This window comes from Rhynchophorus ferrugineus, unplaced genomic scaffold (genome assembly GCF_030347505.1).
Source record: "Rhynchophorus ferrugineus isolate W39M unplaced genomic scaffold, kcgeb_rfMv2 rfM1, whole genome shotgun sequence".
Taxonomy (NCBI): Eukaryota; Metazoa; Arthropoda; class Insecta; order Coleoptera; family Curculionidae; genus Rhynchophorus; species Rhynchophorus ferrugineus.
This window is the reverse complement of record NW_027472580.1, coordinates 47,681,386-47,697,514: the sequence shown is the minus strand read 5'-3', so window position 1 is coordinate 47,697,514 and position 16,129 is coordinate 47,681,386. Positions and strand designations below refer to the sequence as shown.

Below are 16,129 nucleotides of genomic sequence, written 5' to 3'. Positions count from 1 at the left end.
TTTTGAGTATACTTTCCCCACCAGTTGTGAAATAGATTTTCCATGTTATTTAACAAGTTTTGTATTTTGAAAGGTATCAATAATATTCTTAATGTATGTAATTTTCTACAATTTGACGAAAAAAAAAAAAGAAAGCCACCTCATATTATTTAACAGGTTTAATTTTGTTAAGTTCATGCGCATTAGGACTTTGATCCAATTTTGACTAATATATTCGCATCAAAATGTTGGCGGAATTCATTTATGTTCATGTATATTTTGGTATTTTTGTGTAGATTTGCCCCGAATGCTCATGTCTGTGCCTACCATTCGACACTATTACCAGAAAGATTATAAATATTTTTATAATTTTTTTGTAATTTCTTTACATCCATGAGTAATTTTTATTTAAACAAACAAGATTAGTTTTTTGTAGCGTATTGTGACTGACGATGTATAGTGAATATACTAAGATAATCCCAAGTACATATATCATAGGTTAGTCCAGAATCCACATAGATACTGAATTTAAATCACTACCAAACCAACATTTGCAAAAGTTTTAAAATATTTTGATTAATATATATTGTAAAAATTTCTCATTATCGCGGCGCAATTATATTTGAATTATGTATTAACTTTAAGAGAAATATACTTCTTTTTGAATAGTTTATACCCGGTAATAGTAATAGGAAAGGACATTGAAACACCGTTGCACCGTGGGACATTGAAAACACATGACTAGTAAAAACCATATTGAATCGGCTCATCACGAGTGTTCAGGATAAAGGGGGTTCAGGTACAAGGGATAAACGAATTATGTTAGACCTGACGGAAGACCTCTTAGTGTGGCTATAACCATAAACCTCTAGAAGGCACGAGATCATTAAATATCCGAAAACAATTTCAAGCGTTCGTAACGCACGTATTCCATTCCCAAGGGATCCTAGATGGAAGAGTCTTTCAATCCCCAAAATGTTGAATGAATCTAGATGCAGAAAAGGGTTTTTTTGAAACAGCCTTCTCAGCCACTACAAAAACCTGAAGGAGATGCTCCAGCGTATGCATTCACCACATTCAGTGAGTGATGAGAAGTAAGAAGAGAAAAAAATAACCAGAACAGAAATTAATCAAGAACAGAAACAAAAGTGTTAAGTGTCAAGACACATTATAGTCAACCATTCGAAATAAAGAAACTGTCGGAATCAAGAATCAGTCAACAACAAATCAAGAAGGCGGGCGATTTTCGTCAAAGACCAACTAGTAGGATCTTCATTGAATGAAAACATTCATTGAACCAGTTCACAGGACCATAGAGTTCTTACTAATCGCCTTATATAATCAGCAGTTGGGTTCGAGTACGGAGTCGGTAAAAAACAGATATAGGATTTAGTAAGTAATTTTCAATTCATTTCATAATTCTCCTCATCGTACCTTTTTTACGTACCTATTTTTATTATATTATTTGTTATAATATTAATTATTTAAATAAATATACTTGTCTTTACGCATTAATTTACATAAAGAAGAGAGAAAGTAAATTGCATTTTTACAGCATTGTTTTACAGCTCATTAAATGCTGTTTATAGTGAAAAATTCAGGCAAGCACCTAATATAAAAAGTAATCAAAACTTAATAATTACTAACTATTCACGGAACTATAAAAATAAACTCATGTTAACTTGACACAATATACCCTAAACCAGTCTCCAGCGGTCTCAGCTGCTATTAATCTGAAAGCGAACTAAGTTTGAAAACTAGTCTTTGAAATTAAGACATAATTCGATTGCCATTCGATTCCCTTGTCCTCAAGTATTTCGACCAACCTTTCCGACAGCGAGCTGAAGGTGGGGTAGACCGTAAACGTCGGGGGTAAACCAAATAGATCTCCCGGGGATGGGGATGGGGCACCATGCTGGACGAGTGATCGATATCAAACGCAATTGTCTCAAAGTGAATTTACGCTGCGGCTTTCTCTTAAATGTTGAGCAGGCGACGGTATTCGTATCATCGGATCAATTTCGAATTGGAAATAGTGCTCGTAAATTGGAATTGGTTATTTGAAACCTAGTTGTAATAGTTTCGCGTGTTTGTTCCAGTGGTAAAGCGTTATAGAGTGCTGGTCAAATTTATTTGCAGCATGTTTATTTATCTTCTATGTAATATGTCCATATATTTTCATATCAGACCCCATCATCTTGATATTCTTACAGATTTTTTCGAACTGTGGATGGACATAATTTAACTTTCATAACATAAACTTTCTTTCGTTTGTTTTGTTAAAACATTTTTCAATTATAAGTTTAGTTTAAGAAACAAAAAGTCTGGTTAAAAGTAATATTTGATGATATAGTTAGACACTTGTCCATAAGTGGCAAAAAGATGCCCGAAAAAAATTGTTTTTGTCGTAGGACGACACGTTTTTTAATAATTGCTAACAATATTAAACGCGTTATTGATTTAAATAAAAGAGAACAGACATAAACCATTTTTACTATACAATTTTTTTATCTAATATATTTTCACTAGCCCAGACTAAAACATTTTCCTAGTGAAACTTCTCTTTCTGCATTTTCCATTCTGTAAATCTGAAAAGTCTCTGTTAAGCGTGCAACAGTAGTCTAATATCATTGGGATGCCTCATTTTCCTTGGCATTATTCATTTCCTTATTGTCCTGATGAAAACCTTGAGATGGGCGTGAAGGAAATTTATTTTTAGACTGTATAGGTAACCAAATATTTAGCATTCTTTTGACGATTTCTTTATGGTTAGGATATTTATGCCTAAAAATAACTCTACCACATCATTTATGGAGGATCTGTCATGGTCATGGATTATTAGTTAGTTATAAGGCGTCTTCTGACTGGTCCCACGAAAAGACCTTTCGTCGCCTTTACTTCTGAGAGCTGTGGAAACTTTGAACCTATGTATTTGATCAATCTCCATCTTTGGGACGTTATTTTACAAATTGCCTCATCAATTCCAACTTTGTGTGCAGCGGTAGTAAAAGCGCTTTATGTGGAGGTACCAAAGTTTCTTCTTACCAATTTTAATCTGCGTCAACTGCCAAATATTTTGAGTGGTTTGCTTGGTATCTGCTATACCATTGACTCAAAAAGCAAAGGAATTTAGTATACCATACATATTTTGGTCTTAAGAATACCCATATACATAGAAATTAATTGAAGATACTTAAACAGCTATTATGTTGAAAACTTGTTTAGTTACATAACCTCTTAAGAGTATTTTCATATTATTAAAGATATAAACTAATTTTATATTCGGTATCAATATTATAAATGCGGAGAGTATAGAAATACAATTAGACTTACACAAGCTATTAAGGAATTTTGGTTCTCACTCATTGGAGGTAGAAAACTTTCAGTCGTATAACATAAATGGGCGCAAAATTTGCTAGATAATATTTTGTACGGCATTATGAGTGGTTTTAAAAATGATTGCATAACTTATTCCATTGAAAAGTTTTAACATTTGTTGTCTACTTAGTTACCTTCAAAAGTCCCAGCAAGCAAATGCAACAGAAAAGCGATTTAAATAAATAAAATCATCAAGTATTTGTTTCCTTAAAATATACCTTTTTTGTATTGCTTCCAATAAGTTTTACAGTTCATTGTCATCGATCTTTCTAGATCGTCCAGGTCGATTGACTTCAAACGTGATTATCACATATGTATACTGAATAAACGAAATAATTCTAAATGGAGAACTTTATTCTATGCAGATAAATATCAAAAACAATCTAATTTAACAATCATACTAAGTTGTTTAACAGTTGCTTACATTTGTTTACCGTCCATTTTCACCCATAGATATCGTTAAGTAAAAAACATGCAAATATTATCATATTGTCAAATATTAATGGACTGCAGCAATATGCCAGGGAGCTTAAAATGTTCTTATATGAACAAAATATTGATATCATTATGGTATCCGAAACACATTTCACTGATAGAAATTATTTGCGGATTTCCGATATACAAGCTGTATCACACAAAACATCCAGATGATAAAGCACATGGAGGGACATCTATAATTATTGGTGAAAACATAAAACACTGTGAGGGGAGAGAAATTCAGTGAGGAATATATACAGGCCTCAAGTGTAACCATTGAAGAAATGCACGGGCCATTAATAATGAGTGCAATCTATTGTCCACCTAAATAAAACAACAAGGCAGAACAATACCGCGGTTTCTTTACCACGATGGGTAATAGATTCATTGCCGGAGGAGACTGTAATGCAAAATATGTAATGTGGTGTTCTAGATTAATAACAACAAAAGGCAGAGAATCGGTCAACGCAATGAAGGCACATGACTTACGATAATCTCTATTAGTGAAAATGATAATGAAAATGAATGAAATTCCCGATACCATAGACTTTTGTGTTACAAAAAATATTGACACCAAAACGTGCAAAGCTGAATGATGCTTCGATCATCTGATCGATCACCAGTTATAATAAGTTATAACAGTGAACTCATAAAAGTTTTTTTATTAAAAATTAAATTTCATCTATAAAAACAAACAAAATTAAGCAACACAAAAATTGCCGAAAAGAGAAAACTGCGAAAAACCTGGCAACAAATCAGAACAGAAGAAAACAAGAGAAAATTCAACAAGGCCACAAAAGAGATGAAAGAGCTAATAAAAAATGAACAAAATCAAAGAATTCAAAACTATTTAGAAAACTTAACGCCAACTGATGCAACGGAATATTTTCTCTGGAAAGTAACAAGAAGAATATATAAATACAAATTTAATAATATATTAAAAATATGTAGAAAAAGCTCATATAATAATAGATAGTATATTTTGAAAAATGATACTATATAATTTTACGCATATAACTGTTGGAAAATCTCAGATATTAGCGAAAACTTCCATACCACGCTAATAAATAAATTAAAAGTTTCGAAAACATCTCGGAGGTCTCTTTTCGCTCAAAAAGTGCTCGTTAAAGATCGACTATCCAACTTAAAAAGTTGACTGCCGCCCTGCCACTCCCCCAACGCAAACTTCCATAATAATGTTTATTGCCTCTCGGTGCAACTCATTTATCTTGTGTCTGCTTTCAACGGCTTCAAGTGATTTTGATTGTGCTCTAGTTTTAAGCCGCGGATAGTTAAGTGTTTTGTGGAAATAAATGTTACGTGAATCTGTCGTTTTGTTCTTTGTGATGAATGGATCCGTTTCTGGATCAAACTGGATCGACGAGTACTTTAGAAAATAGGACGGATGTTCTGCACTTAAGAGTTTATAATGATTGTCCAGTTTTGATTGATGTTACTGTTACTTTTGTTTTTCCTTTGTTTTAAAATGACTTGTAACTTTTATATATTCCCGATAACATTGGAAATATTTGATTGATCTCCATCGGTTACTTTATTAAAAGGAAATGTTTAAGACCTGTTTTGTAAAAAATATTGGATATTCTGAGAGAGAAGATAAATATAAATTTTTTTTGTTTTATCAAATAATGTTCATTAGTGAGATTTAGAGTTGGAATTATATTTTGGTGTATTTGAATCTGTTTCTGTATCGTGGGCACTTAACTATAAACTATATATTATCAAATATCGATTATAACATATAATAAATATAAGATAAATAAAAGAATATCCGGAAACTCCTAGTTAATATATTTCCCTAGTTTTCTTGATATGTATATGATATGTAACTATAAAACGTCCTATGCTCCTACCATTGAAAAAATAAGATACCAAAAATTACAAGAACTCTAGAGGAATGTTACAAAAATGATACAAAAAGGATTTCATAGCGTTTGTGAAGAAACAAGTCGAAAAGAACAGACATAACTTCTTCCCACTACATACTATTACCGTCATTATTGATTTATATTATTATTTTATACTAGTTGCACACATTCTTGCATATGACACGATCTACAAGTATATGATGATACATAGAAGAAGTTCATTGCTATAACTTATATTTCTGCATCTGAACAGTAAAAAGTACAGTAAATAATATATGTATATACAGTGCATTTTAATTTAAAATTAATAGAAATGCAGACGAAATTTCAATAATACAGCACATCAACACAACACACATTTTATTTTTATTAGTCATTATATAATTGTAAATTAAGATACGCTGTATAATGTTACATATATTATTACACATTATATCACATTATAATGCAGAGTCAGCTGATTTCTGCGAGGTGGAATTAATATATTACTGTCGAGGATGGCACGTTTTACCTTTAGTATTATAATTAACATATCAATATAATATAATATTAAATTTATTCTACAAGTAGTAACGGCCCTTAATTACGGCGATTACCATGAAAATATCACTTCAATAAATACCCACGCCAATTGAAATTAAAATTTATCAAAGTAGTTCTGGAACCTTATCGTAGCCACCTAGAGGGTCTAATTGTCGCTATTAGCCATATTCGGATCTACATAAATACAACCGTTAAGATTCAACCGTTTAAGAGGAATTCAATTACATGCATACAGACAGAAGAAGATTTGCGGCTTTCAACCTCCAGCAGAATCAGAATACGCTCTCCTGCAATTGTCCAATTTAGTTAGTTACAAGCAATATTACCATAGTTCTGTTAGCGAAATTATTTTTGAATTTATTTGGGATCTCAAAAACAGATATGTCCTTGTGTTTAAATAGAGACATGGGATTTATATGAGATATGTGTTAACGATCTGATATTCGCTGATGATATGTTTCGACCATCCATCCACCAGCAAGTGACAACAAGGCGATCAGTAATATATAACAAGAAACAAGAATCTATGCCTGACAACCGAATTGACCAATCTGAAAAAGCTTTTGTTTCTCCAAATTGTAGCTACAAGTAAGACATTGATCAAGGTCACACACAACGATCCGAAAAATGAGATGCTAACATCGTTCAATATCACAACAATTATTACCAATCTTCAAGAGTTAATTTTTCTTCATTTTTCTTCAAGTTCAACTTTCATTTTGGTTTTTTGCTTTAATTAAATATTTTAATATTATAATTAAGACACATAAATAAGAATGAACTTCTGATGAAACTTAATTTTTTATCATTCAAGCAGCTGTGGCGGACAAGCGGCTGATCTCTCATTTTCAATCACTTTCACTAATACTTTCGATTTTATTTTGGTTTCATTGAGTGCCATTTACTCTTTAGTCTTTTACATTCTTAAATATTTTGAAATACTAGCTATATTGTAAATTGGGATTCACGTCACCAAAAGTATGACATTTATAAAATATTAATCAAATGTGTATCAATCATATTTACCATTCAACTTTGTTAAGTTGATCAAATTCTATAATATAATTTTGAAGAAAATTATATTTTACAATTTAATATTGAAACATAGATTATTACTCCACACCAAGTACTAATTATAACTAAAAAAGAAAAAAATGCTTAAACATTAAAGTCTGGATGAAACCATTGTTAAATTTGATAATGTAAAATGGAATTAAATCCTCTTCCTTACCTTCCTGTTTAAGCCTCCAAGCAGAACCAGAAGGCCACATTACTTAAACTAATATAATTAATAATTATCTATAGCAAATATTTGTATGTCAAATTAAATTTGGAATTAATTTTTTTCATGGCAAGTTGCTTCAATTTTATTAGAAGAAAATCCAAGAAAAAAACAATCAAAAACTTATTTAACGAAAAACAGAACTCTAAGTCCAGTTTATTGACAGTCACTTTAGAAGGGAGTTCTGTCAGTGGGTGAAGGTAAACTAAATAAACTTTACGCATCAGTGAGAAGTGGAGGAGAAGGCGACTGGAACGGGTGATCGATATCAAACGCAATTGTCTCAAAGTAAATTTATAATGTGGTTTTCTCCTAAACGGAGAGAACGCAATGGACACGGATTACAGCATTGCATTTAGATTGGTTCGGTCGAATGAGTCTCGTTAAATTGGATATTTGAGACATAGTTGGGATTGTGCCAAAAGTTTTCAGTTTAATTCGAGTGCCTACGGTTTCAAAGCAAGCTGTGGGCGTTAAAGTACAAAATATACGTCAGCTTTGATGTCGAAAGGTCAAAACAAATTTAATTATCGACGTTCTATTGTATATAGAGATTGTCTCGCAAAATCCATGATGATGAAGGTATTCAGTTGATGTCAGGCTAATATTTGACATATAAACGGTAAGAATCTATGACCTTTTGTTCACTTATGTGAATTTATCGAAAAACGGAAAGTATTAGGTTATTTTCAAAACATCATTAATATTAGTATCTTTTCATTCTTGCTAAGATTTTTTTGTTTGCATGAATAATGTATACGTAATACCACTTTTCGTAAAAATAAAAAATAATGACGTGTATATTTTCCAACATATAATACAAAGAGCATTTATTTCTGATGGTAAAATATAATACGTTCAACAAAGCAAAATAAGCGCTTAAGCAGGATGTCCAAATGATATTATACATCTTTACAAAAAATGCCTTATTCTAAAATTATGTTGTTATGCTAAAATTTAAAACTCTGCTTTTTTTGATAGTTACAATAATAATACTTTTTTTTAAATATTAAAAAGGTATTAAACAGTTCTGGTATAATAAAATACTTCCGTAACAGTAACTTTCGCACAGCATCTACAGATTCCACCTTAGGTATAAGCAATTTATTGTTTTGTACAAAACTTAAAAAGCTTAAGATGTTATATAAAAAGTACAAGTATGATGCTGATGTATTCATTTTGGTATATATGTGATATATCTATTGAAATATGAAATATAAAAATTTATTGAAACGCATTTAGAAAATTTTGTGAAGGCTAAGAAGCTTGTTTCAACTATCTTGTGTTTACCGTCGCATAATAATTTCATCTCAGTCAAAATTCGTATTGACCTGTGTTTTTACTAAAATAAAAGTTCAATTGTTAATTGGATTTAATAAAAAAGTGAAAGTCCAAAAGTATTTCCAAATTTTCAAGACATGTTTAATATTAATTTCTTTACCTTTTGATTCATACTTTTGCTTACATAAATAATATATATATATATATATATATATATATATATATATATATATATATATATATATATATATATATATATATATATAATATCGTTTTTAGCGAAAATAATATGAATATATGAATAAAATGAGTTATATATTTTTCAATATATTGTAATGTTATATTTGTAATTGTGCACTATAATGTCTTTATCAAGAAAAGTTAGACATTTGAGCAGCATGTCTAAATGATAGAACATTATAAAACTCCACAAAAATATTGTCTTTATTCTGAAGTTAATTTTATTATTTTACTCTTCATTGTGCTTAAAAATGACGAAAAAATACTTGTTAAAATGTTCATCAATACAATATGTTACCCATATTTCTCAAAATGTTTTTGTTTTTTAAAAATTTTTGTATACCAGAAAATGTATTAAATGGTTCTACTGTATTAAAAAGTAACGCAAAAAAACATTAAGCAACTTTCATACAGCGTCTGCAGATGCCAGTTAAATGATAGACAAGAATTAACTATCTTGTATATAGATTAAGATGTCTTTTGTTATTAAAATACGAAATATAACATATTATTTAAATGCATATGAAAAGCTTTGAAAGGTCTAAGAGGCTTGTTTTATTTCTTCTATTTGGAGTATCGATGAACCCTGGCCTCAAATATTGCTTGCAGTAATTTCAAAACATGTTCAAAAGACTTGTGACAGCTTTCAGCAAAAAAATATGTTGAACCTCCTAAAAACTGTAGCAATCAAATTTACGAATAGCTAGTTGATAATATATTAGAAGACTTCTGTTAGTGAAGGAAAATTCCATCAAGATTTTATGGACTTTGAATAACGTCCAAAGGGACAATATAATGTCTACTTATTAATACGGAAGGAAAAGTAACATGGTTAACCTTTTCAATCAGTCAAAATTCTAGGCACATTTTAGAACCAATCTAACAAGTATAATTGACGTGTGTGTGTTACATAATGCTGGTTATGGCTCTGAGTATCGCGGCCTTGTGTAAGGGCCATCTGTTTTAGAACTACATGAATGGTGAACGAGTGAAACGGGTTGGTCTGTTTTCTAATATATAAAAATCCTCAGTGTTAGATCGACGTTCAATGAGTTGCCTCTTCTTTACTTCTTTAAATTAACAGTTTATCTGTTTCCTATTTTATAACTTGTATACCAGGCCAGTACTATGTTATGTATCCAATAAAAGTTATTGCCGAGAGCATTTTGAGTCAATGACATAATTGGTCCATACTTTCACCCCGCTATAGGTAACTTTCACAGATACCGACTAAAGTAGATTTATTTCATGTGAATTCACCAAAGAGGCTTATATATCATATGTTGCGATCGCCTCCATGGGCATTGTGCATAAGTAAAATTTGTGTGTTTAATTGTCTCTCGTAGATGTGACTAAATTGAGGTGTATTCTTGTGATGTTTTCTGAAGTTACTCTTCATTGGAAATTTAGAATCTGTAATAAGTTTATAGTTTGCGTTCACTACTTATCAGTACGAGAAGTCCTTCTAAATCTTCATCGAGAGGCTAGAAACCCATTTACAATATTAAAGGCCTTGTCCACAATTATTAATGAATGAACAATATGGAGTAAGTTCAACCGGATTGAAACGGAAGAGTATTTATAAATTGTTAATTTTCAGGTTTTGTGCCATTATAAGAAGTCAAGGAAAATATTTAAAACAACATCATTCCAGATGAACAATTCGGCTTTCGCGCTCACCACTCATCCGTCCATCAGGCTACCCGTCTGGCCGCACACATCCATCACGCTCTTGACCAACGTAAAAGGCTAGGAGCAGTTATTCTGGACCTAACCAAAACCTTCGACAAAGTCTGGCACGATGGGTTGATCGCAAAGTGCGTGCGGTTAGGCCTCCCAGAAGACCTAACCTCTCTCATCAAGTCCTATATCTCGGACAGATCTTTCCAGGTCAAGATCAGGGAATCACTTTCCAGTCGTAAACAAATCGATGCTGGCGTACCTTAAGGTTCCCCGCTGGCCCCAGCCTTATTTAACCTCTTTATTTCAGATCTGCCGAGAAAAAAACACATTGACCAGGTCAAACGGCTTCAAGTTTTCCAAAATAAGCTCCTCAGGAGAATATTAAACGCTCCATGCTTTGTCAGAAATAATCAAATTCATAGGGAAACTGACACTCCAGAAATCAAGCGCTTCATATCTCATTCCACAAACAACAACTCACCTCAAGTTCTTCTGAAAATGCGCTTGTTCGCGAGCTGGTCGACATGCTGGGAGCTTAGCACCGCGTCACCGCCAAGCTCCCCCCTTTTCCAGGCTGAACCGACCTCATCCGTCGCTACAGTCATAACTTTTGCCCCCATACAACAGTATCCAGTTGTGTGTTAACTCAGGTTCGCGAATCAATAGAATCGCCGGCCCTCGTGCCCAATAACGGCTGCCCGATCAGCGGGTGCCATATCCCCAAATTTAATGCAGTAGCAGTAGCGATCCACAGGGGTCAACTGTGAGGCGGTTTCGGTTTAATGTATTGGTAAGCCCAGAGGCAGTCCCACATAACCCAGTCCAACTTGTCACTCCAGGGCAAGTCTCCGCGACCAGGTATGCGTCATGCATTCCACCGCCTGGTTTTTAGGCCAGAACAAAAAAAAAGGAAAATATTTAACGATGTTATATTTTTTAATAATGATATTCACGTGCCTTTGAATTAAAAAAATAACTTAGTTAATTTGTCATACACTGTTTCATTCCATGTCAATGTCAACTCAACCTTATTGCAGCATCCTGTACATATTTAAATTAAGTGAGTCAATTAATTATATTCCACCAGAATTTCATATATACATAAAATTGCTACGATAAATGACGTACTAAGGTTTTTAAAACTGTAAAATTAAAAAATGAACTTAGTTTCTAAAAAATCTTTAAAAAACCTAAATAAACCTACCTAATACCACCATTCCTTTAGTTTTGGCATCTTCACTTTCCAGTGTGGAAACTGAACACGTGTAATTGCCAGAGAGGTCTGGTCCAGGTCGGATGATGCGTAAGGCTCTATGAATGCTGTTGGCATCGACGCTAGCTTGATATTCTAAGTTAACTCTATCTTTTAAGACTCCTAAACTTTGAGGTCGCTTTTTAGTACCTAAAATAAAATAGAATATTTATTAAAAGTTGATATATACTCCTTACTTGTTAATAGATAAATTTATTTAAGGGAATGGATCTGACATCGGAATTTTGAATTTAAATTGCTTTAAAAATACATGACGTTCTGAAGGATTATTTATTCATTATTATTATAACAAACAACGTCACAGCTAATAGCTCAAATTTTGTTTCGTTATAATGAATGAGAGTTCAATTAAAGTTATATTGTTCAGTTTTATATTGATTGAAAATTTAAGAATATTCATACTCCGTATAAGTAAAAATACACATTATTAATATTAAAGATTATTTGGGTAAAAACATTTTAAATCAATATTTTATAAACTCTATAAAATCAATTAACTCATTCAAGTCCTGGGCCTAACCTCTAAAACAGATCATCATTCACCATTTGTTAATATTATTTCGTTCAAAAGCGGTTCCTTCAAAGAATAATTTGTCAGTTTTTCACTACAGCCTAACGGCCTTCACAGGACTAGATATTTATTTATCTAATGACATCGAACTAATGAATATGTATCGAAATGAATTTAAGTCGAGATTGACAGTTTATTTGATAAAATATAATCAAAGAAAGTAATTCAGCATAATGTACTTGTTATATTGGTGACTATAAATTGAGTAGTTATACATTTACTATCTTGATGACCAAAATATGGGTCTATAGAAAAAATATCGTAAGAAATTTGACAATTTCCGGTATTTTATTGTTTAGTCGTTTTATTTGTGTTTGTAATTAATACTCAAAATAAATTATTTTGATGGTTTTCACCCACCCTCGTTGTTTACTAAATGTATAAAATTTAAAGTATTAAATAAAAATTATATACAATATGTACATTATACAGTATTACATTTTTTTTAATTTTGAAGCTTTGTTATGAAAAATCGGTGCAATGTATTTTATCTAAAATATTGTCTTTCGATAGCCATGTCTTTATACCATCGTTCAGAAATTTACTGAATCACCTACGCAATGTTGTTTTCAAAAGTTGTTTCATTAAGTACACTATAATTGTTAAACTAAGCTAGGTTACGTTTAAGAGGATTAGCTGGCATCATCTACATGGCACACCTAAGACTTACTGAGCTAATTCAATCTACTTTTTGTCTTAAATACTTCACATTAGCATTAATATGAATTTATGAATATTGGTTATAAAACAATGAAATACTGCTAAATAGAAACCATCGAAGTTAGTTATAAATAGAAAATAAAACCGTGATATTAATTATATTGTTCAATATATTAAATAATAGCCAAAATGTATAAGCAAATTTAATTAAAACAGATTATTAATATTATTTCGCTTTATTTATCGAATATAGCAAATAAAATTATTATCGTTGTTATTTGGATTACGATAATTGCATGCGGCACTGTTAAAGGATACGTTATTTTAACTATTGTTGTAAATTACTTAGAGGATTATTTTCGGTCCCGCTTTCGTAGGGTAATAAAACTCACGACAAGGGAACAGGACTGATAACATAAAATCAAACATCAAGGCAATATCTGGCGGCGGTTATTTGTATTTGCCACAATAATCGTCAACGTTAAGACAGACATAAAACCCCTTCCGAATCCCCGGGTACCATTAAACGTTACGCCCCAATAACAACAATTCTTTACTTACTGGGGATCCACTGATAGACCAAAGATTTGTTGAAATACCATTTTACCACGAGGTCCGATTCACTGTCGTCGAGGGTGAAATCACAATCCAAAGTTACTTCGGTTCCGTGCTTGGTTACGTCGGGCACATGGAGTCGGTTTATTTTAACCGCCTCGCAAATATTGATTATGCCTGTAAGAAGAAGATTATTTGGTTAGAGACTCTAACATACTTTGTAATTACTTAATTGCCATTACAATTTAATTGAACAAATAAATATAACATTATATTATTTATTATATTTATATTTTAATATTTATATTATAATATTTATATTATTATTATTTTTATATAAATCCCATACATTTGATCGCTAAAATATGAAGATTTCTTAGTAGGTTATATGGATGATATAAACCAGAAAATTAAAGAAATTAATGGAGCAATTTGAATAAATAGAAAACAAGCGATCAAATAATCTAATCGTTATTTTACATTAAATATGTTTTAAGATATTTATAAATTAAGGTTACAGAATATGCCGTAACATGACATTTCATTTTTTCATTATATTATCAATTGCTATTTTAGCTAGTTACTTGATATAGATAATTTCCATATGAAAAATTTATTGGCATTTTCGTTATTATTGAGATTTGGTACAGTTTACCTTAAAATTTCAGTAATAAACTTTTTTTTTGTTCTAAAATATAATTAGTTTATCGACGTTGTCAAATACATTAACATACTGAATGCAGGCAGCATGTATATATACAATAACATAAACACACTAAACATATATCCGAGTAGCAATAGCGAAGCATCGCCCTTTTAATTAAGATTTATCACAGTGTTAGTATTTGTTTCTTTAATTAGTCATCAAATTGGCCATATCAGTTGTAACATGGAAGATTTTTTTAAAATGCATTGACAATGCGCCATAATATATTGTTTTTGAAATTTAGTATAGCGTTTATGTTTTTCTATTATGTAAGAGCTAAGCAGATATTTTTATTTACCGACTTCGAAAAAGGAGGAGGTTCTATTTTCGGTTGTATATATTTTTTAAATGTATGTTCGCCGATTTCTCCGTCAATCGTAGGCCGATTTTCAAAATTCTATGTTTATTCGAAGGAATAAAGGAATGCACAAACCAAGATCTGGTGGGGGCAAGGGGGAGAAATCGAGGGAAACCTTCAAATTTTAAAGGCACGTACAAACTTTTCAGTGCAAATGCAATTCACTTCGCTTTTTAAACACCAACTATAGCATATAAAACCTCGTAGAAATATTGTTTACAACTGCTTCTATGATGTAATGGTTAAGGCGTTTAGCTTCCAAAGGGAGTTTGGGGCTTCGATTTCCAGCGTGAACAACGACTTCTTTTTGTTGTTTAGTTAGAACATTTGTCAAATCACCTAGGCTATGTTGCGGACCACGGGGCCTGAAGCGCTCCTTATTTTCAATCAGTGTATCTTTATTCCTATTTTTCCTCATACGAGCAGTACCTTTACTTGGCCTACCCATTGTAATATTAAATAAAATAGTATATAGTATATATCTAACACTAAAAAGAGAAAAATAAAAAAAATTGACAAAAAAATTAAACCGACCTCAAAAAATAAATAAGAAACTGACTAAAAATGATCAAACTTAGATTTTAACACAAAAAAAATCATTTTAAAATATGTACATAACAATCGTTGTAATAACTAAATAAAAATAAACCAAAAGCATTTAACTTATCTACTACACGTCTTTTATATTTTAATATATACACACAATTTAGCCTAATACCTACCTCAACCTAAACCTACCTAAACTTGGTCAAAAAGTGGCACAGAGTAGGAATTAAGAGTAAAAATTTAAAAATTAATATTTTGAATCATAATTTTTTTTGCTAATTTAATTAAGTAATTAGAATCAAATCAAACAAATATTTTTTATTAGTTCTAGTCCTATGTAATGATTTCTGCCAATGAATAGAATGAATATTGAAACTATTAATTACTAAATGTTAGGATATTTTATAAAGTAAGATTAATTTTTATTTACGCTTCTGTGGCTGTTTATCTTAATTGCTATATTTTAAATTAATTCGTATGTCAAAAATGTTATCTGATAAATATTTTTCTAAACAGTCTTGAAAAGATTTCCGAATTTGAATTTATTTTAACAGGGGATTCCGTTTTAGTATGCTAACCTAACTTTTTCGGTTTATTGTGATTAGGTATTTAGGTTTTAAGAAAGGAGCATTTACATGACTCAATTACTGTTGACTATTTTGCGATCCTTAACTCAAACTATTAAATAATTCCTCAAGTTTTAATATCATA

The 16,129-nt window shown here is 31.2% G+C and overlaps 1 protein-coding gene across 1 annotated transcript in view; it reads right to left on the bottom strand.

Moving 5' to 3' along the window:
- The window catches only part of LOC143197942 (uncharacterized), a 794,565-nt gene that overhangs the window by 601,266 nt on the left and 177,170 nt on the right, over positions 1–16,129 (bottom strand). Inside the window, exons 2-3 of the mRNA XM_076406795.1 lie at positions 13,815–13,985; positions 11,954–12,151 (exon numbers count right to left, since the gene is read on the bottom strand). Coding sequence (XP_076262910.1) covers positions 11,954–12,151; positions 13,815–13,985 — 369 coding nt within the window. The remainder of the gene's footprint in view (positions 1–11,953; positions 12,152–13,814; positions 13,986–16,129) is intronic.